Here is a 22,533-nt window from a genome sequence, read left to right on the forward strand (position 1 = left end):
AATTTATTATTAAATAATCAAGATGGTTACATGAGATTCAAATGAAGAGTTGCATTACTTTATCTAATAAAGGAAGAAAGCGTATTCTAATTAATTCTTATTTATTCATTTACTTATGATAAGTATAATAATAGAACAGGGATAAAAGACTTACGATAATTAACATTAATCAACAACTATACCTAATATGAATGGAAAACAATATGACTATATACGAGTTATACAATAATTTTCATACTTCTATTTTGCTTGAATTATTCCATTTCCATTTGCTTTAGTAGAGTATAAGCTGAATATGATGTCTTAAGTAACTGTAACAAAAATATAAATATCTCGAAATTTATTTTCTAATCTTCTACTTGTAATTAAAATAATTAAAATAAGTAAAATAAATATTATTATTTATTAGCTGTTACAGTAATAAAAACTTGTACTTACGCTTACGAAGGAATCAACGTTCATCGTTATAATGTATGCACTTGAAAATTCAATGGGTACTAACGAACGATTCATAATTATCAACAAATCCTTTTTAGAGCTTCTATCCAGTTTGAGCCATTCTATTTCGAAGATATTTGCAGCGAGTTGAACACTCTGCAAATAAGGAGACACGTGAGTAAACCATTACATCAAATTTCTACAGAATAGAAAATGAACAACTGTTTTTCTGCTTTGATTAAATATAATAATTTCATTACCTTTATCTTAACTTCGTTTCCAAACCAGCAGTAAATGAGAATCTGTGTTAGCATGGATGTCGTGTATAACATCAAAGTCAAAGATTCTGCGTTCAACGTTACCTTTGCTAATTGATATAAATTAGAGCATACCACTAGCATACTCACTATAAACTGAATGGTAATAATCGGCTTGAAGTGTTCGTTTATCATAAATGCAAATCTGCGGAAGAAAAACATGCTTATGAGAAAACGTTTATGTGAATCTTCATTTAACCCTTTCGCTTCTAATGTTGACTACACTCATCAGTGAAATAGTCCGTAAACTAAATTTAAGTTTAAATAATAATCATTGTTCTTATGTAAATTTCATTTTATTTTGTGCTTGGATGTCATATCTTTACTACAATGAAAATAATTTAATATACTCCAAAAATTAGTAAGTAAATAAAGAATGTAATTCTACAATATTACTCAAATGCTGACGATCTATGTTTTTGTCTTAATAACCTTTTATTTTATTGTTTTTTATGTATTGTCTCTATACTCGCTATTCAATCGATGCTCTCATAGCGAAAGAATTAATTATTATTGTATAATAAGATGATCTACGTTCATACGTAAAGTTATTTAAAAAGATGAATGTATAAATAATTTTGAATATATGTAAGATTTCTTCTTCAATATCTACAGTTTGCAAGATTCTGCTAATAAAGAAACTAACTTAAATATGCAGTCATGTTGATGTACACAATCACCCATTCGCAGATTCTTTTGATCGAGAGCGACTTTTTTTAAACGGCACTCCAGTATCTCAAATTGACAGCACACGTGCAAGATAAAGCCACAAATCATACTGTCACAGGCTATATTCACCATAGCGCCCATTGATGTGCTTATTAGTTGACGAACGTATATGACGCAGAACATTGTCTCGGAATAATTATAGGGTGTCCATTCTCGAAAAGTCAAGTTACCGCTTCGAAAATCGGTGAGAAACGATGCCAGTGCAGTCCACATTAATGTCACTTCTGCCAGAACCGTATACCAAAAAGTCTTCTGGCTGCAAAATGACTGCATGGTTTCTTACGGACATTTTTCTGCATGATACTGTCTTCAATACAGTTTTTTTATTGCAAGAATTTCGATATTCGCATATTTTAAATAATAATTCCCCTTGATTCATTCATCAAACATTTCCATAAACATGTGTAGTATTAAAATGAGTGTCAAATAACGCCTCCAAAATTTGTAAAGGGTAGTTTTTTGGTACTTACTGTATACTTTTGTCATATTTACGTCGAATTTCCATCTCGTCAGCTTCCACTGGGATAAATGGTCTTTCAGAGAGGATATTCTTTAACATTTTTATATTCTTACGATTTATCAAAAGGTTGGTCATTTTGAAGCAGGACATAGCCACGGCGAGCAGCATGTAGAAAATATCCGCGAAATCTTCAGTAGTTTTGACGTTCAGAATAATATCCAAAAGCTGAGGTATCAGTAAAGTGAATATCATCAAAGTTATGAAAGCCGAGTAAACGTTATACATGGCGCGTTTAAAAGACGATGTCCAAGAATCTGGCGGCCAAACTCCCACAACCGAAAGAACTTTGAACGTAAATTCCATAATCTTTGCTTTTTCCATCTCTAATCTCGACCTTTTAGAAAAGAAACTTTGATAACGTTATATTATTAGGTATAAAAATTCTCTTTGATAACGGTATAATGTTACAAAATGTATAAAAATCGATGCGTTATTCTCACACAATGCATAGTACACTCAGTATACTATATTCTTATTATAATTAATGCATATTTTATTATATCTCATTTATATTAATGTATATTACAAATCTAACGTACTTTTAAACACTGCAGATGTATGGAACATAAATTTAACGCGTAAGTACAATAAGTACAATGTTAAGTTAGAATACAAGTTATAATTAAAGAAATAAAAAAGTTTGTTATTCTATCGCACGTAAATCATTGTGAAACACTATCACTTTTGATGTTCTATTGTCAGTAGCACCCTAAATCAGTTTCACGAAGTATCTATAGTCTGTCTATAATCACACAATATGATTTTCTGACGATAACGTTCATCCAGTTTTCTCTTCATTGGGGTTCGACAGCTATATAATTATCGTAATAAGAGACTTGCAGCATCGTTTTTTCATATTTTCGTACTACAGCATACGTAATTGTTGTCCAATGCACATTTTATAAAGAAAGAGGCAACCGGTATGTAATATAATGATACATTCAAAAGGATAATACTATATGTAATATAATATAATATAATGACACATTCAAATGGATAATACGTTTACGGTATGTAATGATACATTCAAATGGATAATACGTTTCAAATGAAGACCGGACGAAATGCAAGAGACCATAGTCGTTAGATTTGCTATCGTCATAAATTATATGTATCAATTTTCTATGTAAGTAAAATTTAGTAAGAAATATTTATCGATATCAGTAGCTATAGGTTTGCCTGCTATAGACTCTCCTGTAAAACAGACTTATAGTTTACAATTTGCATACATACATTCAAATATGTTTGAATTACGATACTGTCTGTCTAATTCGATACTATTGGATTCTAATAGAAGTTCGTAGCGTTTTTTTACTGAAATTCCAAGATTTATTATATATGAATGTGTATAAATATTTCTTCAACCACATATGCACCGTTCCTTTCTATTCCTACCATTTGTCATTTTAGTTTCACGATTCCGTCCTTCCAGAACGTCTCATGTTTTATTGTTTTGGCTGAGCGTTCTTGATCTTTGAGATTAAAATCACCATTTTTTAATCAAGTGAACAACTTGCGAACAGTACTCACAGCTATTGCATTGCATCTTCATAAACGCCACGTATCTTTTTGGTTGCTTGTAATATGTTTTTACTTTTACGAAAGTAAAATAACATAAGATGTCGATAATGCACCTTTCTTCAATTTTCAAATAGATATACGACGAACAAAACTGAATCGATTTGATTGTGCTTGTACTTAAAAGACGTGCTACAATGTCATTATTCAGAAAATATACACATATCAAATGGGTAAGCCACATGTTACAATGTTTCAGCGTTTTATAATACTATCTAGTAGAAAACGCAACCAACTTTTCTTACAACCTAATACAAATGAAATTTTCTTCTCGAAGTTGAAAAGAAATCTCGCGAATCGTCGCACGCTTGAGGCCCTCACCCTCTATAGTCACAATCAGTGATGCCAGAAAGCGTGCGACGATTCGCGAGATTTCTTCCACCACTCCATCTCCACCGCATGCTACAAAGCTTTCTGGCACCGTTGCACCACTGCGCCGTAACCAACCATGAGCGCGCGGCCCTCTTACCGACGACCTCGCTGCACGAGTCGCGCTAACGCGCGTACTGATTCGCGAATCTTCTTTTCTTAATATCTCAAAATTTTACGTGGTTAATTGCAAAATGATATAGGACTTCTTAGTTCAGTTTAACGAGATCTGCAAGAAAGTGATTGGATACTTTACGCGGGACATCCTGTATATATATTGAAATAGTTATAAAAGAAACAAAAATCAGAACAAAAACAGTTCTAATCAGTACAAGTATTAATATTACATAGAAAAGTAATATATTTCAGTTCTTATTTCTCTCATTGTGTCTCATTGTGTCTGGGCCCTTACACTTGACGCGAGACATTGCCGTCTATCTTGAAGTTACACAAAGTATTCGGCCCTATAACAAACACGTTTGGCGAGTACGATCTTTCTTCGGAAGTCTTGTTTCATTAGCAGACATGGACTTTCTCGTGCTTTTTACTTTGCTTTTCAAATGCTAAAGTTTGTTGTTATGTATTCTGTTTTGAATTTGATGTGTTGTTTTCGTACTTAATGACATATATTATCATCACTAATGTGCAACTTTTGTGAAAAACCAGGAAAATAATAACTGTTAAAACGCATCAGTTGTGGGAACAACAATAGCACAATCTTATGTACACTATTAGGCGAAGTTCTAACGCGAATTTCTTCCAAAACTTGGATTTTACATATACAGGGTGATTCAGACCACCCGTACAGCCCTTTTATTTCGGAAATAGAACATTTTAGAGAAAAATGTTTCAGACAAAAGTTGTATGGCTTCGAGGGGGACATAAGATGGTATCATTGGTTTGATCTTGAAGAGTTACTTGATGGTCACATGAAGGTCATATTCAATTTCTTAAATAGAACCTACTATTTCTCATTACATATTCTTGTAGCTTATCTCGAGAGCTTTCCAAAACACTATAATAAAATATTTTTTCATTGAGTACTTTTCGAGTTATGAGGCTCCAAAGCAGTACTTTGCAGTACTTTGACATAAAGTACAAAATATGTTGTATGTTGTTATGTCATGGTGTCAAGTAAATCCTTAGGTATTATTTTAAGATCAAATTACCTTTTCACTCAAATCTCTGTAGTTATGCATGTTTAAAAACATTCGGATCATCCTACTTTTAGCGCTATCCAGGAACAACGACGTGGACGTAGTAGAATTCTGTTCCCTTTGGGGTGTTGGTTTAACGTGAGTAATCCCCTTGCCTCTCACGTGGGTGTGTGCGTGCGTGCGTGCGTGCGTGTGTGTGTGTGTGTGTGTGTGTGTGTGTGTGTGTGTGTGTGTGTGTCTGTATTCAAGTAAGGTAGTGTTCAAAGTGAACACCATTCTTTTCAATGCAAACGTCTACTCTGTTTTGAAAAGAATTGGTTGCTCGAAGAATTTCAACGCTACTTAAAGATTGAATTGCTTCTGTTATTCTGTTAATCATGTCATTCCTTGTAGTTGGGCGATCACAGTATACTATGTCTTTTATCCTTCCCCATAAATAATAATCCTGGACAGTGAGGTCCGGTGATCGAGGTGGAAAATCGATTGGACCATATTTGCCTATCCACTTATTGGGAAACATATTATTTATCACTGCACGAACAACTCTGGATGTATGTGACGGGCATCCATCTTGTTGGAACCACATATCCTGGCGCAATTGCAGAGGTAGATTTTCTAGTAACACAGGAAGTTGTGTCTCTATCAAAGCTGCATATCTGGCACCGTTTAAATTTTCATCAAAGAAAGCAGGACCTACGACTTGATTTCCAATAATGCCGCACCGAACATTTACTTTCCAAATATGCTGGTGATCAATTTCTCTCAACCAGTGAGGATTATCGTGCGACCAATAACGACAGTTCCACGTATTGACATTACCATCGTTTTTGAATGTCGATTCGTCAGAAAATAAAATATTTTGGTGGAAAGTACGTGGTTGTTCTCTTATCCAATTACAAAATGTAAGCCGACTTTGGAAATCAGCATCATTTAAAGCTTGATGAAGAGACATTCGGTAAGGGTGAATCTTGTGCTGACTGAATATTTGTTGGATACTACTATAACTGACGCCAGAATCTATTTCTCGGCGCCTCAACGAATCATGAGGGTTCAATTCTGCCGATGCAAGAATGTCAGCTTCTCTTTCATCCCTAACAGCACGCCTAATCTGTCGACCTTTATTATGATGAGACTGCACGACTCCTTCGGTTCTGATTCGGTTATCCAATCGTAAAAAAACGTTGCGCGAGTAAGGAGTACGATTAGGAAAACGCTCTTGCCACAAGTTTGCTGCTGCAGCGAATACACCTCGACACTCCCCCAAAAGTAGCAGCATATCATATGCTTCTTCATTTGAATAAGACATAGCTATTAGATATATTAGAACTCTTCAAGGTCAAACCAATGATACCATCTTATGTCCCCCTCGAAGCCATACAACTTTTGTCTGAAACATTTTTCTCTAAAATGTTCTATTTTCGAAATAAAAGGGCTGTACGGATGGTCTGAATCACCTGTATATGTTATTAATAAGATTTTAATCTCTGCATTCTTATATTAATAAAATAAATACATGTTTAACACGTTAGCGAAATATTATATTTCTCATAATTTTTTAACTACATTCCCCTTTCCGTACTTTATTATTAAATAATCAAGATATTTACATGAGATTCTAATTAAGAGTTTATTACCTTATCTAATAGTTTATTACTTTATCTAATAAAGAAGAAAAAAGGCGTGTTCTAATTATTTCTTATTTATTCATTTGCTAATAGTAAGTGCTTATAGTATAATAATAGAACAGGGATAAAAGACTTACGATAATTAACAGTAATCAACAACTATATCTAATATGAGTGGAAAACAATATGACTATCTATGATAGTTATACGATAATTTTCATACTACTATTTTGTTTGAATTATGCCATTTCCATTTGCTGTAGTACATTATAAGCTGAATATGATGTCTTAAGTAACTGTAACAAAAATATGGATATCTCAAAATTGATTTTCTAATCTTCTAGTTGTAATTAAAATATTTAAAATAAATGTTATTATTCATTAGCTGTTACAGTAATAAAAACTGGTACTAACGCTTACGAAGGAATCAACGTTCATCGTTATAACGTATGCACTTGAAAATTCAATGGGTACTAACGAGCGAGTCATAATTATCATCAAATCTTTTCTTGAGTTTTTATCTAGTTTCAGCCATTCTATTTCGAAGATATTTGCAGCGAGTTGAACGCTCTGAAAATAAGAAAGAGACACGTGAGTAAAACATTACATCAAATTTCTACAGAATAGAAAAAGGACAAATTTTTCTCTAATTCGATTAACTATAATAATTGCATTACCTTTATCTTAACTTCGTTTCCAAACCAGCAATAAATGAGAATCTGTGTTAGCATGGAGCCCGTGTATAACATCAAAGGAAAAGACTCTGCGTTCAACGTTACCTTTGCTAATTGATATAAATTAGAGCACACCACTAGCATACTCACTATAAACTGAATGGTAATAATCTGCTTGAAGTGTTCGTTTATCATAAATGCATATCTGCAGAAGAAAAACATGCTTATGAGGAAACGTTTAGGTGAATCTTCATTTAACCCTTTCGCTCTAATGTTGACACTCATCAGTGAAATAGTCCGTAAACTACATTTAAGTTTAACTAATAATATTTGTTCTTATGTGTAAATTTCATTTTATTTTGGATATTATATCTTTAATATAATAAAAATAATTTAATATACTTTAAAAATTAAAAATGTTACGTAAATAAAGAATGTAATTCTGCAATATTACTCAGATGCTGACGATCTACGTTTTGGTCTTTCTAATCTCTTATTTTTTCTCTCTATAATCGCTATTCAATCGACGCTGTCATAGCGAAAGAATTAATTATTATTGTATAATAAGATGATCTATGTTCGTACGTAAAGTTATAGAAAACAATGAATATAAGTATAAATAATTTTCAACATATATAAGATTTCTACAATAACTACAGTTTGAAAGATTCTTCTATTAAAGGAACTAACTTAAATATACAGTCGTGTTGATGTACACATTCACCCATTCGTAGATTCTTTTGATTGAGTGCGACTTTTCTTAACCGGCACTCCAGTATTTCAATTTGACAGCACACATGCAAGATAAAGCCACAAATCATACTGTCACAGGCTATATTCACCATAGCGCCCATTGCCGCGCTTACTAATTGACGAACATATATGACGCAGAACACTGTCTCGGAATAATTATAAGGTGTCCATTCCCGATAAGTCAAGTGGCCCTTTCGAAAATCGGTGAGGAACGATGTCATTGCAATGCACCCTAATGTCACCTCTGCCATAACCGTATACCAAAAAGTCTTCTGGCTGCAAAATGACTGCACGGTTTCTTACGGACAGTTTTTTGCATGACACCGTCTTCACTACAGTGTTTTATTGCCAAACAGAATTTTAATATTCGCATATTTTAAATAATAATTCCCCTTGATTCATTCATCAAATATTTCCACAAAAATGTGTAATATTAAAATAACTGTCAAATAACGCCTCTAAAATTTGTAAAGAGTAGTTTTTTGGTACTTACTGTATACTTATATCATATTTACGTCGAATTTCCATCTCGTCAGCTTCCACTGGGATAAACGGTCTTTCAGAGAGGATAGTCTTTAACATTTTTATATTCTTGCGATTAAACAAAAGATTGGTCATTTTGAAGCAGGACATAACCATGGCGAGCAAGATGTAGAAAGTATCAGCGAAATCGTCAGTAGTGGTGACGTTCAGAATAATATCCAGAAACTGAGGTATCATAAAAGTGAATAACATGAAAGTTATGAAAGCCGAGTAAACGTTATACATGGCGCGTTTAGAGGACGACCAAGAATCTGGCGGCCAAACTCCCACAACCGAAAGAACGTTTAACGTAAATTCCATAATCTTTGTTTCTTCCATCTCTAATTTCATTCTCGACCTTTTAGAAAAGAAACGCTCTCTGATAACGTTATATTATTAAATACAAACATCGACGCGTTAAACCATTCTCACAAAACACATATTACACCCATCATGTACTATATTAGATTCTTAGTATAATTATTAATGAATATTTTATTATATCTCATTTATATTAATTTATATTACAAATTTAACGTACTTTTACACACTGCAGATGTATGGAACATAAATTTAACGCGTAAGTACAATAAGTACAATGTTAAGGTAGAATACAAGCTGTAGTTAAAGAAAGAAAAAAAATTGTAATTCTATCACACGTAAATCACTGTAAAGCACTCCTGCTATTCTATTGTCAGCAGCACCCTAAATCAGTTTCACGAAGTGTCTATAGTCTGTCTATAGTCACACAATATGATTTTCTGACGACAACGTTCGTCCAGTTTTCCCTTCGTGGGGGTTCGACTATATAATTATTGTAGGAAACTTGCAGTATCGTCTCTTCACATTTTCGTGCTACAGCATATGGAATTGTTTTCCAATGCAAATTGTATGAGGCAACCAGTATGTAATATAATGATACATTCAAATAGATAATGATACGTTTCAAATGTAGTCTATACGAAATGCAAGAAACCATTGTCGTTAGATCTGATATCGTCATAAATTTTAAATGTATAAATTTTGTAGTCTGGACGAAATGCATGAAATCATAGTCGTTAGATCTGATATCGTCATAAATTGTAAATGTATAAATTGTGTATAAGTTTTGACGAAATGTATGAAATCATAAATTTTAAATGTATAAATTTTGTAGTCTGGACGAAATGCATGAAACCATAGTCGTTAGATCTGATATCGTCATAAATTTTAAATGTATAAATTTTCTATCTAAGTAATATTTAGTTAATAAATATGTATTGATGTCAGTAGCTATAGCTTTGATTGCTAGTTAGATTTCTTTTCAACTTCGAGTAGTAAATTTCATTTATATTGTTATAAGGAAAGTTCGTGGCATTTTCTAATAAGTAACATTAAAACGCATGAAACTTTGTAACATGTGACTTAACCATCTAATATGTGTATTTTCTGAATAATGACATTGTAACGCGTCTTTTAAGTACAAGTATAATCAAAGCGATGTTCGTTGTATATCTATTTGAAAATTGAAGAAAATAAGATACATTATCGACATATGTTATTTTACTTTCGGAAAAGTAAAAACGCGTTACAAGCAACCAAAAAGATATGTGGCGTTTATGAAGATGCAATGCAATAGCTGTAAGTACTGTAAGCTGTAAGTACTTCGCAAGTGGTTCTCTTCAATGATGATTTTTATCTCGAAGATCAGGAACGCTCAAGCAAAAAAATGAAAAATGAGAAATTCTGGAAGGACGGAATCATGAAACTAAAATGCAAATGGTAGGAATGGAAAGGAACGGTGAATATGTGATTGAATAAATATTTATACATATACATATATAATTAATTGTTTTAGAATTTGAGTAAAAAATGCTACGAACTTTTGTTACTATCCAATAGTATCGAATTAGACAATCAGTATCGTAATTCAAAGATATTTAAATGCATATATGCGAGTTGTAAACTAATTACTTGTTATTAGAATATTATTTACATGTCTGCTCTTGGTAAATCTTTATTTGTTTAAAATCGGGTAAGAATATGTGTATATACTAGGGCTGTAAATACGATCCGGATTTTCGAATATCCGGATATCCGAATAATTCGTTTATCAAAATATCCGACTACTGAAGTTTGAATCCTTGAATTATCCGGATAATTCGGATCCAGATCCGGATCTTAGTTTCCGAATATTCGAATCTATCCGAATCTGCAAATAAATCCGGATCCGAACTACCTACAATATGTAATATGCAATTACATATTTCTTTTTAAAGCAACTAAATATATATTATTTTTGCACTAATAGATTAATTTCATTATTCTAAGCACAAAAGTATTAAGGTACAATTGTGAAAAACTAAATAGTTTATCAGATATTTTATATTTTATGTCGAAATATGCCAGAATAAAGTATAAAATATCTCGTAAACTATTTTCGAAAGTTCCACATTAATACTTTTATGTGCAGAATAATTAAAGGAATCATATATATTGTTTATAACGTTAGTTATTCCGTTAAAAAAAATGGCGATGATGATATGAAGTTATGACCATATGACCTTAAAAATTCAATTTTTCCAAAAATTAATTTTAGCCCCCTTCAAGCACTACAATTTTTATCTAAAACTTTTTTTTCAAAATTGCATTGTTTACGAGATAATCGACTGTATCCAGATTTTTGGTCCACCATGTATAGAGCTATGGACGCTGACACGCTGAAAACGTCATTATATCATTGTTGCTTATTACATGTCGAAGAAAGATAGAACGCTTTTAACGATTATTTTTCTGTTTAATTTATTGTAGATAGTCTGGATCCGGATTTATTTGCAGATTCGGATAGGTTCGAATATTCGGATACTAAGGTCCGGATCCGGATCCGAATTATCCGGATAGTTCAAGGATTCAAACTTCAGTAGTCGGATAAAAAATATCTCGGATAATCTGGATAATTTATTATCCGGATATTTTCAGCTGTAGTATATACATACAATTTGAATATACAGGGTGTCTGACATAAGGCTGACAAAAACCTCTCGCCCACAGGTAGATCTCATTAAACTGAATTAAAAAGTCCTGTACCATTTTGCAAACAACCACGTAAAATTTCGAGTAATTAAGTAAAGAAAGTTCGCTAATTCAGCGGACGCGAGGGAAGTGTATGAATGAATAACGTAAAAAACGTGCGCGCGACGCGAGCGCTGGCGTAGTTCTGAAGAACGCGATAGCAGCGAGTATCGGATTACAGCGGCAGGCGAGACTTTTTGTGATGTATAAGAAACGGCAGCGGTAGGCGAGGCGACGCTTTTAAGAACGACAACACTTTCTCGGCAATACGAGTGCTTGAATGAGACGCTGAGAAATTATTGTCCACACGTCGTCTCACCTGCCGCTGTAATCCGATACTCGCTGCCAATCGCGTCGTGCGCGCGGCTAGACGTTTCCTACTGAATATGCCTACTTCCCTCTCTGCCAATTGCGTCCGCTGAATTAGCGAACTTTCTTTACTTACTTACTCGAAATTTTACATGGTTGTTTGCAAAATGGTACAGGACTTTTTAATTCAGTTTGACGAGATCTACCTGTGGGCGAGAGGTTTTTCGCCTTATGTCAGACATCCTGTATATCACATAATTCATAATACATAATATACAAACTGAATATATAATACATAATATACAAACTAATTGTAATAATTATAACAAACGCATGAACAAAATTATCTGAATTAAGTAATCTGTTTTATTGATTCAGGTAAATTACAATTTTATTTAATATTTGTTCATTAAGTTATTTAATAATCAAATATGTGATTATTTTTAGAAGGCGCATTATGCAAACTAAAACCATTTCTTTATTCGTCAGTTTTAATTATTATCAGCAACAAACGCACATAAAACATAATAATTAGTCTCGATTTAATCTATTTCTTTTACTTATGATTTTCTACATTTTTTTTAATATATTGTAAGCTGAATATGATGTTTTAAGTATCTGTAACAAATGCAGGTACATTTTACAATCCATTATATAATTTATTTTCCATAAAACATTTTACTCAAAAGAACAAAAATGTACTTTTCCACTATGCTAAAAGTAAAATAAAAAGTTGCAGATTAACTTACTAACCCCGACAAACGAATCGAGATTCATCGAGAAAACATAACCACTCGTAAATTCTATTGGTATTGTTGCACGATTCATAATTATTAATAAACCTCTTGTAACATTTCTGTCCAGCGTTAACCAATCCATCGCAAAGATATTATCAACTAATTGTATGCTCTATATTTTAAAACGCAAAGGATTTCATTAATTTTTTAGTTTCTTTCAATTACATATTGTAAACATGTAAATATATTAATCTAATTTTACATATTAATATAAGATTTCAAAGCAGGTATGTGAAATAATAAATTTATTTACATACCTTTAACTTTACTTCGTTTCCGTACCAACAATAAATAAAAATTTGTGTCATCATGCAGGACATGTATAGCAATAACGGAAGATAGCTCGCGTTTGCTGTTGTTGATTTAGTCATCTGATATAGATTGGAGCATACCACCATCGTGCTGACTATGAACTGCATGGCGATAGTCATTCTGAACTCATTGTTTAGTTTGTGCGCATATCTACAACCATATCAAATGTTAGATAATAATTACAAGTATATCTACGGAAAAAATTAAAGAAAAAAGTAATTAAAAAATCCACAGGTACATTACAAAAATTTTTGAATCAGGCTGAAGCAAATGTGTAACGTACAAAGAAAAGGGCAAATGTACTGCTTTCTTCTCGCTTCAATAAAAGAGATGAGACGTATTTTTAGCGTACTATATAAATATAAAACAACTAACGCAAATATACTATCGTGGTGAAGCACACAGTCGCGGAGAACATCATGGTCTCTCGATAATTTGCTTAGTCGGTATTCCAAAATCTCGATTTGGCAGCAAATGTGCACCAACAATCCGCAAATGAGACTGTCACAGGCTACATTGACAAGTGATCCAGCTGTCAGGCTGAGAAGTTGGTGTGCATACGTAAAACAAAATACGATCGTAGACGAATAATTGTACGGTAACCATGCTCTATATGTCAGATTTCCTTTTCTGAACTCTGTGAATAAAGATGTCATCGTGATGCACGCACAAGTCGTTTCCACCAGAATCGTGTACCAGAACGTTTTGTTTCTGCAACGTAACTGTCGAAAAAGATCCTATCGCACTGACATTTTTATAAAATTTATAATAAATTTTTTATTGATCATAATATAAAAAGAGAAAATCGAAATATTTTATGTACCTTTCCTTTTTTTATACAACACGTGCATATATACTCTATTGTTAAATATTTTAAGTACAAAGAATGACACAGAGATATATAATTTATGATGATATTATAGATACTTTTGTATTTGTAATTCACTTATTTTCCAAAGTACTTTTTATTTTCACATAATAATACTTACTGTATTAATTTGTTAAATTTATATTGGATCTTTATTTCGTCAATTTGTAGCGGTTTGTGCGGCTTTTCGATGAGTATGTTGGTTAATGCATAAATATTACGTCGATTTACCAGTAGACTGAGCATTTTGGAGCACGAAACTACAGACGCCAACATGACGTACAAATTTTCGGTAAAATCTTCAGCATTGTCAACATTCCAAATAATATCCAAAAATTGCGACATCAGAAACGTATACAGTAAGATAATCATGAAAATTGTATATGCACCATAAACCATGCGCAGATACAAGGACGACCATGACTCCGGTCGCCAACATCCAATAAACGTCAGAATTTTAAAAGTTAGTTGTAGAATACGCATCTTTCATTGAGCGCAATCTTTTTAAATTCGCTAAATTTATTTAGAAATGGAAAACATTGTATTGATTATACACAATAAAAAAATATAATAATTTATATTAAATATAAATAATTATAAAGAAATTAATATTAACTATCATATATGTAGATAACATTGTTTTAAAGAGAATATAATAGATTATTAAAAAGACATTTATTGGGTCGTCCGGAAAGTTCGTGCCGATTTTTAATAGATGGCGTTGGAACATGTCTGAATATATCAATGTTATTGAAAACATACGATTTATATACATATGCTTAAAGGTGACATTTCAACGCATCTTTAGGAAAAAAGTTGTTTGAGATAAATTGATTCGTGTCAGTTTTGTACTCTTTTGAAGATGAAAGAAAACAAAGAACATTTTAGACACTTGATACTTTTCTATTACCGGAAAGGCAAAAATGCCTCACAAGCAACAAATTCGATATGTTCTGTTTACGGAGAAGGTGCTTTAGCTGAAAGAACCGTACGTAAGTGGTTCGCTAAGTTTAGAGCTGGTGATTTTAACCTTAAAGACCAAGAACGCTCGGGCAGACCCTCTACTACTGATGATGACCAAATCAAGACACTGATCGAGAATAACCCGCGCTACACGACACGTAAATTAGCAGAGATACTGAAAATATCGAAAACCACTGTCCAGGATCATGTAGTGAAGCTTGGTTACGTAAGTCGCTATAATGTATGGGTTCCGCATAATTTGGCCGAAAAAAATTTAATGGATCGCATTTCCATCTGCGACTCGTTGTACAAGCGCAACGAAAACGTACCATTTTTGAAGCAATTAGTGACGGGTGACGAAAAATGGATCATTTACAACAATGTAGAACGAAAAAGATCCTGGGGTAAGCGAAATGTACCAGCATTAACCACTCTGAAAGCCGGCCTTCATCCAAAAAAAGTCATGCTCTGTGTCTGGTGGGATTGGAAAGGAATCCTATATTATGAGCTCCTACCACACAACCAAACGATAAATGCAGATAAGTACTGCTCGCAACTGGACGAATTAAAGACAGCGATTCAGGAAAAACGTCCAGAAATAGCCAATAGGAAGGGCGTCGTGTTCCATCAGGACAATGCCAGACCTCATGTTTCTTTGACTACCCGACAAAAATTGTTGGAGTTTGGCTGGGATGTGCTACCTCACCCACCGTATTCACCAGACATTGCACCTTCAGACTTTCACTTATTTAGGTCTTTGCAAAATTCTCTTAGCGGCAAGAACTTCAACTCTTTGATCGACATAAAAAACCACCTTGAGGAGTTTTTCGTCGAGAAACCTAAGAAGTTCTGGGAGAATGGAATCTTTCAGTTGCGTGAAAGATGGACAAAGGTTGTGAAACAAAACGGTGCATACATAAGTCAATAAATATTTATCGACATAAAAAAATGTTGCCTTTGAATTTTCCTTCAAAATCGGCACGAACTTTCCGGACGACCCAATACTTTATGCTTAAAGCTATTATTTCTAATTTTTATTTCATTTTTATATTTTATCAACTATTATGCAGTTCTAAATTTCATATAACTTATACATATATAACTTGTATACCTGTGATTTTACTTAATTTTTCTCACATAACATTTGTGATTTATTCACGAAATGCTAAAATTTTACGTCAAATTTATTTGTATGCGCCGTATTGTATTTATATTTGAAATATAAATTTTATTTTATTTATATTTAAAAAAATGTAATACACACAATCTTTTTAAAATAACTTGAGATATGATTAACAAGACGTTTTACCGACGACTGCGAATCATAAAACGTTTGTAACATGTCAATTTTTTTTCCAGCTTTAATATTCCTTCATTTATATTCCCGTATCATTATCATAATAGCGGACTTACATCATAGATCCCGTAAATACACGCTTACCGTAATGTTATACTATTATACTAGAGATATAATATTATACATCTGAAGAAAATGTATAATTTTTATATTCTGATCTTCATAGAACCGTTTATACTATTGTATTTTATAATACATAAGAAATAGAACGTAAATTATATGGATACTGTTTCACTTACTTCTACTTCTATAAATTCTTCATGTAGGTTTCCAATTATTTGTGGTCTTGACATATCATTTCCTTCCATTTTAAAACTATTTTATTTATCCCACATGTTATGGAATAATCGTCGTATATCTCTCTTTTTTCATTTCGTTCGTTACTTTCAGATATTACAATTTTTACTTTGAAAAGAAAAACAGTTGAAAGAACAGGAAAATGATTCTTGAAGTGATTATTGATTGTGTATGTGAAGTGAACGAAGAAATTAAATGGAAGATATACGAACAGATTACGATAACAATTATTGGTTAATTACCTTCTATATACAGAGTGTCTGGTGACTTCGCGACCGCCGGATAATGGCGTTTGGATTAGCTGAGTCGAAAAGTCCTGTATCATTTTGCGATTTGCGCAATAATAACCGAGTTATTAACGTATTGATATCAACGTATGAGAGCGCGGTCGTGCAGTGAACCCAGCAAACACGGGTATATAACTATTACATTACCGTAATAAAACGGAATGTAACACGCAATATTACATAGATGTACTAGGTTATATACACGTTAGTAGTAATTTCCTACTCACACATGTTAAAATTATATAACGTGAATATAATACGTATGTAACATGTTATATACTCTTAACAAAGTTAGCGAATAATTATATAACATATATATAATCGTGATGTAAATTATGTAATTGTTATATTACTGTTATATTTTTTGTAACTGAATAGTAACTGTAGAATGAAAATATATATTTTATACATACTAATCCCAGAAAAGGTTTTTGAATTAATTCTAAGCGAGAAAAAACTATTTCATTTGCTTTCGCTCGAAATTAATTCAAAGACCTTTCTTGGAATTAGTATGTATAAAATATATAAGTTAATACAGTAACATATGCAATAACAATCACGTTATAGTTATTATAATGATGCAGTTTTTCCAGAGGAAAGGGAAAAATATAAATATTTAATCATTATATTTTGCACTCTAAACATATACATATAAAATATACACAGCGTGTTGTTGCGTGTTATGGAAGCGTTCTCTTTATCCAAGGTAATCTTTTCTAACAGTAACATTAATATTAAAAGTATTCAAAATAAGTATTATATTATAAAGAAAACTAAATATTTGTACATATAATTTTACCAGTATTCTTTAACTTATTGCAGTTAATCTATGCATATGTAAAATGGTAATAGATGCAAAAGTTGCATTGCAAGAATGCAACGCCGAGTCATTTCCACTTCTACGGAGCATTTAGAAATACTTAATTTCATTATCAATCTTTAGAGTTGTGTACATTTAATAATAATAAGCATTTCTAAATGTTCCGTAGAAGTGAAGACGACCGATATTGTATTCTTGCAATGTGACTTTTGCATACATAACCTACTACACCATTTTAATTACATATACATAGGTTAACTGCAATAAGTTAAAGAATACTAGTAAAAATATATGCACAAATAGTTAGTCTTTATAATAATACTTTTAATCAATGTTAGAAATTAAGGATTACCTTGGATAAAGAGAGCACTTCCATACCACACAACAACACGCTGACACGATGAAAGAACCAGCAAGAACTGAAAAGAACGCAAGGATACCAACAACGAAAAGAGGCAACATTTTAAATATATATGTTATATTCATGTTATAATATTGGGTTGTTCGGAAAGTAATTTCGTTTTTCACAAAGAGATGTCGTTAGTCGCGTTCCTCGATACTTAACCTTACTCTAAGCGACAAATTCGTTTTATATTTTGACAACTGACATTTCAGACGTCATTTAGTATCTTATTGTGTTGCGATCTGTCAAGTAATTTTTGTTTGGCATCACATCAAACATGGAAAATCAAAGTGAGCATTTTCGTAATATTTTGCTTTTTTACTACCGAAAGGGTAAAAATGCAGTGCAAGCGAGAAGAAAATTGTGTGCCGTGTACGGAGAAGATGTATTGAGTGAACGTCAGTGTCAGAATTGGTTTTCGAAATTTTGTACTGGAAATTTCGATTTGAAAGATGCACCACGTTCAGGTCGGCCAATTAAAGCTGATGACGAGAAAATAAAGGCTCTGGTGGATGCAAACCGTCGCATAACAACACGCGAAATTGCTGAAAAGTTAAATTTATCGAATTCGACCGTTTACGATCATTTGAAACGCTTTGGATTCGTTTCAAAGCTCGATATTTGGGTTCCACACAATTCAAAAGGAAATTGACTTGATTCGACGCATTACCATCTGCGATTCATTGTTGAAACGTGAAGAAAATGAACCATTTTTGAAGCGAATCATAACTAGAGATGAAAAATTGATTGTTTACAACAATGTTAAGCGAAAACGATCATGGTCCAGGCAAGATGAACCTGCTCAATCGACATCGAAGGCAGATATTCATCAAAAGAAGATGATGCTTTCTGTATGGTGGGATTGGAAGGGAATCGTATTTTTCGAGCTACTACCAAGCAACCAGACGATTGATTCGAAAGTGTATTGTCGTCAGTTGGATGAATTGGATGCTGCCATCAAGCAGAAGCGACCAGAATTGGCGAATAGGAAAGGTGTCGTATTCCATCACGACAATGCCAGACCACACACAAGTTTGGTCACTCGCCAGAAGCTTTTACAGCTTGGATGGGATGTGCTACCACACTCACCATACTCTCCTGATCTGGTACCATCCGATTACCATTTGTTCCGGTCTCTACAAAATTCTTTGAACAATGTAAACTTCGATTCAAATGAAGGCGTCAAAAATCACTTGCTTCAATTTTTTGTCAATAAGGAGAAGGACTTCTATGAACGTGGAATCTTAAAGTTGCCAGAAAGATGGCGAAAGGTAGTGGAACAAAATGGCCAATACATCACTGAATAAAATTTATTCTAAATATGAAAAAACCGCCTTTCATTTTTCCTTGAAAAAACGAAATAACTTTCCGAACAACCCAATATATATAATATAAAATGAATATAACATCTCTATATAACACGTTGTATAACATCAAGGTAATAATAATATAGCATTTGTAATATCACGTGTTATGTTCAATTTATATTGCTGTTATATTATTATAACCAGGAAATAACACAGTTATAATAAAGTTTTAAAACAAAGTAATATTACAGTTATAAAAGGAAATTATGTAGCTTCAATATTAATAGTGTATAACAACTGTTATATTACGTGTTACTTCTGAGATATATAATAGTTATATTCTGTGTTTGCTGGGAGGCCATCGATAGGCGAGCTGCGCGCTCGTTATTGGTTACGGCGCAGTGAGAAAGCGGTGCCAGAAAGCATGCTTTGTAGCATGCAGTGGAGATGGAATGGGAATGGTCTCGCGAATCGTCGCACACTTCCTGGCATCACTGATGTGAGGTCGATCATTAGTTCTCAGCAGACACTCGTGCGAGAAACATGTCGATGGATGATGACTCTAGCGGTTTTGGATTTAATAATATCTATAAAAAAGGGTCACGCCGTGTGTGGTGTAAAGATTGGCTTCTAAAGAGAAAACAATATTCACATATAAATTTAATAAACGAGTTAAAATTCGCACCGAAAAATTGGCATAATTATTTAAGGATCTATTCTGGATGAAGAGACTTATCTAAACCTTCTAGTATTGATTAATAAAGAAAAAGGACACTGTGATGAGGCAACTCCTTACAGAGATTATCCACTACATTGAGATTTTTAGTCACAGGTCGGTCCTGCCTTAAACAAAGCGCCTTGAAAAGTAAGTTATAAGGGTATATAATATAATAATATAAATTTATAGAATATATTGAATTGTAACATTATTTAACTATCATAATAAAATATATTAAAATATATAAACGCAATAAAATACATGTAGAAACATAAATCTTATAAATAATTCCTGTTCATTTTTGATAAAGTTTATAATATAATAAGGATTTTTTCTTTAAGACATTTTTATTTGTGTGACTTATAAAAATTTAAAACAACGAATAATAACGAAATAAATTATTATATTAATTATACTTTAAGAAATACTTTTACATTTGCTGCAATATGTTGTAAGCTGAATACGATGTTTTAAGCAACTATAACAATAGAAAAATATATATTTAAAAATTTAATTTTAACATAGTCAGAAATAAATAATAATTAATTTGTTGTAAAGTTTGATGTGATTGTCTGATTGTATGCAAATTATTATAATAATTATTGTAAATTATAATAATCTTAATAAGTCCAGTTATTAATCAAATAACAAAAGATATTTGATACTAACACCTACGAAAGAATCAAGGTTCATAGATATAATATAAGCACTGGTAAATTCGATCGGTACTGTACTACGTCTCATAATCAATAACAACATTTTTTTCATATTTTGGTCCAATTTACGCCAATCGATTTCAAAAATATTATTAGCGAGTTGTCGACTCTACACATTTGTTATACACATAGGTACATTAAATTACATTTAGTTATTAAGGATGCATAAATAATTATATATAAATAATAAAATATATAAATAATTAATTATTTATATATAGTTATTGCATACCTTCAACTTCACTTCATTCCCATACCAGCAATAAAAAAAAATTTGCGTCAGCATACAGCACATGTATAACACCAGTTGCATATATTTTTCATTTGATGTGGTCACTCTAGTTAATTGATACAGATTGAAGCACACCACCAGTGTACTAACTATAAACTGAATAGTGATGGTGAATCGGAACTTTTCATTTACCAGGAAGGCAAAACTGCAATGAATTGTAATGCATTATTTTAACAATTCAATTATGTTAAATTACAATTAATTAATTAAATTACAATTCATATTAAGCTTGCATTGATGATTTCATCGAGACTGATTTTTTTTATTAAAAATTAAGTTATGGAATTATACTAACTTGAAAATACGATTGTGTTGCAGGATACAGTCACGAAGAATATCGGGTTCGCACACTATTCTTCTCAAGCGGGATTCCAGTATTTCAATCTGACAGCAAATGTGCACCAAAAAGCCGCAAATCAGGCCATCGCAAGCAACATGAAGGACAGATCCGACTATCAAGCTTATCAATTGATGAACGTACGTAATGTGAAATAAAATTGGCGAAGAATAATCATACGGTAACCACGCTCTGAATGTCAATGCCTGTTTTCTGTAGTCCGTCAGCAATGATGTTAACGTGATGCATACGCAAGTTGACTCGACCAAGATTGCATAGTGTATCGTGGTTGCCCTATAAAATTACTGTAGACCTTGTCTTGTTTCATTTATTATTCAGTGTTTTGTTTTACATTAATTTAGTGTCTTTTCTTTTTACTTAATATTTAAATCTCAATTTTCTATGTTAAAATCGTTATTTGTTATATAGTTACACAGTAAATGATATAACAATTATAAATGTATCATTGTTTTAATAATACTTACTGCGCGCTCTTATCAAATTTGTGATAAATTTCCATTTCGTCTGGCTCCAGTGGTTTACACGGTTTTTCCATAACAATGTTAATTAACATTGTAATATTTTTTCGATTTATCAACATACTAAGCATCTTACAACAAGATACAAACATCGCGAGCAGCATATAAAAGTTATCGGTAAATTCATCGGCATTATCCACGATGAATATTATATCCAATAGTTGTGACAGAGTAAATGTGTTTACTAAGGCAAGTATAAAGATTGTGTGCATGCGATATATCATACTTTTACATGATGACGTCCAAGAATTCGGTCGCCAACAACCACAAATAGTTAAAAACTTAAAAGTAGAATCTAATACATGCATTTTAATCTACTTTTATTACTTAGTATATTAAATTTTATGTATTTAATATATGATATATATCAACGAAGTAAACAATTACATATTGCGTATTCTGTAAATAATGTAAAAGTAATTGAAATTAGTCTTTAACAAATATATCGGAATAATTATATTAAAATTCTTTACGCAGA

General features: G+C 32.3%; 4 protein-coding genes across 7 annotated transcripts; all 4 read right to left on the reverse strand.

Annotated features, from left to right (window-relative positions):
- Positions 1-86: 86 nt before the first annotated feature.
- Positions 87-3,043, reverse strand: LOC105276315 (odorant receptor Or1). Of its 2 annotated transcripts, none has more exons than XM_026972586.1 (6): positions 2,544-3,038; positions 1,955-2,338; positions 1,402-1,740; positions 699-900; positions 439-594; positions 87-311 (listed from the first exon to the last, which is right to left on the reverse strand). In XM_026972586.1, exons 2-6 carry the CDS (start codon positions 2,323-2,325, stop codon positions 255-257), a joined length of 1,125 nt encoding a protein of 374 aa, XP_026828387.1. In that variant the 5' UTR covers positions 2,326-2,338; positions 2,544-3,038; the 3' UTR covers positions 87-254. The 2 variants fall into 2 exon arrangements, with proteins under 2 accessions (XP_026828387.1, XP_026828386.1); XM_026972585.1 differs by having other exon boundaries at positions 219-311; positions 1,955-2,353; positions 2,544-3,043.
- Positions 3,044-4,512: 1,469 nt separating this feature from the next.
- Positions 4,513-6,639, reverse strand: LOC113562629. Its single transcript, XM_026972596.1, has 2 exons — positions 5,121-6,639; positions 4,513-4,966 (listed from the first exon to the last, which is right to left on the reverse strand). Exon 1 carries the CDS (start codon positions 6,412-6,414, stop codon positions 5,353-5,355), a length of 1,062 nt encoding a protein of 353 aa, XP_026828397.1. The 5' UTR covers positions 6,415-6,639; the 3' UTR covers positions 4,513-4,966; positions 5,121-5,352.
- A 152-nt stretch (positions 6,640-6,791) lies between these two features.
- Positions 6,792-16,471, reverse strand: LOC105276316. Its single transcript, XM_026972658.1, has 11 exons — positions 16,094-16,471; positions 14,141-14,532; positions 13,527-13,862; positions 13,097-13,301; positions 12,796-12,951; positions 12,617-12,660; positions 8,654-9,040; positions 8,098-8,436; positions 7,411-7,612; positions 7,148-7,303; positions 6,792-7,029 (listed from the first exon to the last, which is right to left on the reverse strand). The coding sequence occupies exons 2-11, from the start codon at positions 14,500-14,502 to the stop codon at positions 6,973-6,975; spliced, it is 2,244 nt and encodes a 747-aa protein (XP_026828459.1). The 5' UTR covers positions 14,503-14,532; positions 16,094-16,471; the 3' UTR covers positions 6,792-6,972.
- A 4,083-nt stretch (positions 16,472-20,554) lies between these two features.
- Positions 20,555-22,526, reverse strand: LOC105276317 (odorant receptor 46a-like). 3 transcript variants are annotated; one of them, XM_026972594.1, is made up of 5 exons: positions 22,002-22,526; positions 21,475-21,810; positions 21,120-21,324; positions 20,847-20,996; positions 20,555-20,649 (listed from the first exon to the last, which is right to left on the reverse strand). In XM_026972594.1, exons 1-5 carry the CDS (start codon positions 22,361-22,363, stop codon positions 20,602-20,604), a joined length of 1,101 nt encoding a protein of 366 aa, XP_026828395.1. In that variant the 5' UTR covers positions 22,364-22,526; the 3' UTR covers positions 20,555-20,601. The 3 variants fall into 3 exon arrangements, with proteins under 3 accessions (XP_026828395.1, XP_026828394.1, XP_026828396.1); XM_026972593.1 differs by having other exon boundaries at positions 20,841-20,996; XM_026972595.1 differs by lacking the exon at positions 20,847-20,996.
- Between the last annotated feature and the right edge of the window lie 7 nt (positions 22,527-22,533).

The sequence above is a fragment of the Ooceraea biroi genome, chromosome 9, assembly GCF_003672135.1.
Source record: "Ooceraea biroi isolate clonal line C1 chromosome 9, Obir_v5.4, whole genome shotgun sequence".
Lineage (NCBI taxonomy): Eukaryota > Metazoa > Arthropoda > Insecta > Hymenoptera > Formicidae > Ooceraea > Ooceraea biroi.

What these genes read in the sequence shown, in the direction of transcription:
- LOC105276315 (XM_026972586.1), bottom strand. Translation starts at nt 2,325, where the DNA reads ATGGAAAAAGCAAAGATTATGGAATTTACGTTCAAAGTTCTTTCGGTT. An exon ending in GAAACGAAGTTAAGATAAAG is followed by an intron (nt 595 to 698) that starts GTAATGAAATTA and finishes CCTTATTTGCAG; the next exon opens with AGTGTTCAACTCGCTGCAAA. An exon ending in ACGTTGATTCCTTCGTAAGC is followed by an intron (nt 312 to 438) that starts GTAAGTACAAGT and finishes TTTTTGTTACAG; the next exon opens with TTACTTAAGACATCATATTC.
- LOC113562629 (XM_026972596.1), bottom strand. Translation starts at nt 6,414, where the DNA reads ATGTCTTATTCAAATGAAGAAGCATATGATATGCTGCTACTTTTGGGG.
- LOC105276316 (XM_026972658.1), bottom strand. Translation starts at nt 14,502, where the DNA reads ATGCGTATTCTACAACTAACTTTTAAAATTCTGACGTTTATTGGATGT. An exon ending in CAACACGACTGTATATTTAA is followed by an intron (nt 7,613 to 8,097) that starts GTTAGTTCCTTT and finishes TTTCTTCTGCAG; the next exon opens with ATATGCATTTATGATAAACG. An exon ending in GAAACGAAGTTAAGATAAAG is followed by an intron (nt 7,304 to 7,410) that starts GTAATGCAATTA and finishes TCTTATTTTCAG; the next exon opens with AGCGTTCAACTCGCTGCAAA.
- LOC105276317 (XM_026972593.1), bottom strand. Translation starts at nt 22,363, where the DNA reads ATGCATGTATTAGATTCTACTTTTAAGTTTTTAACTATTTGTGGTTGT. An exon ending in CAACACAATCGTATTTTCAA is followed by an intron (nt 21,325 to 21,474) that starts GTTAGTATAATT and finishes AATTCATTGCAG; the next exon opens with TTTTGCCTTCCTGGTAAATG. An exon ending in GGAATGAAGTGAAGTTGAAG is followed by an intron (nt 20,997 to 21,119) that starts GTATGCAATAAC and finishes ACAAATGTGTAG; the next exon opens with AGTCGACAACTCGCTAATAA.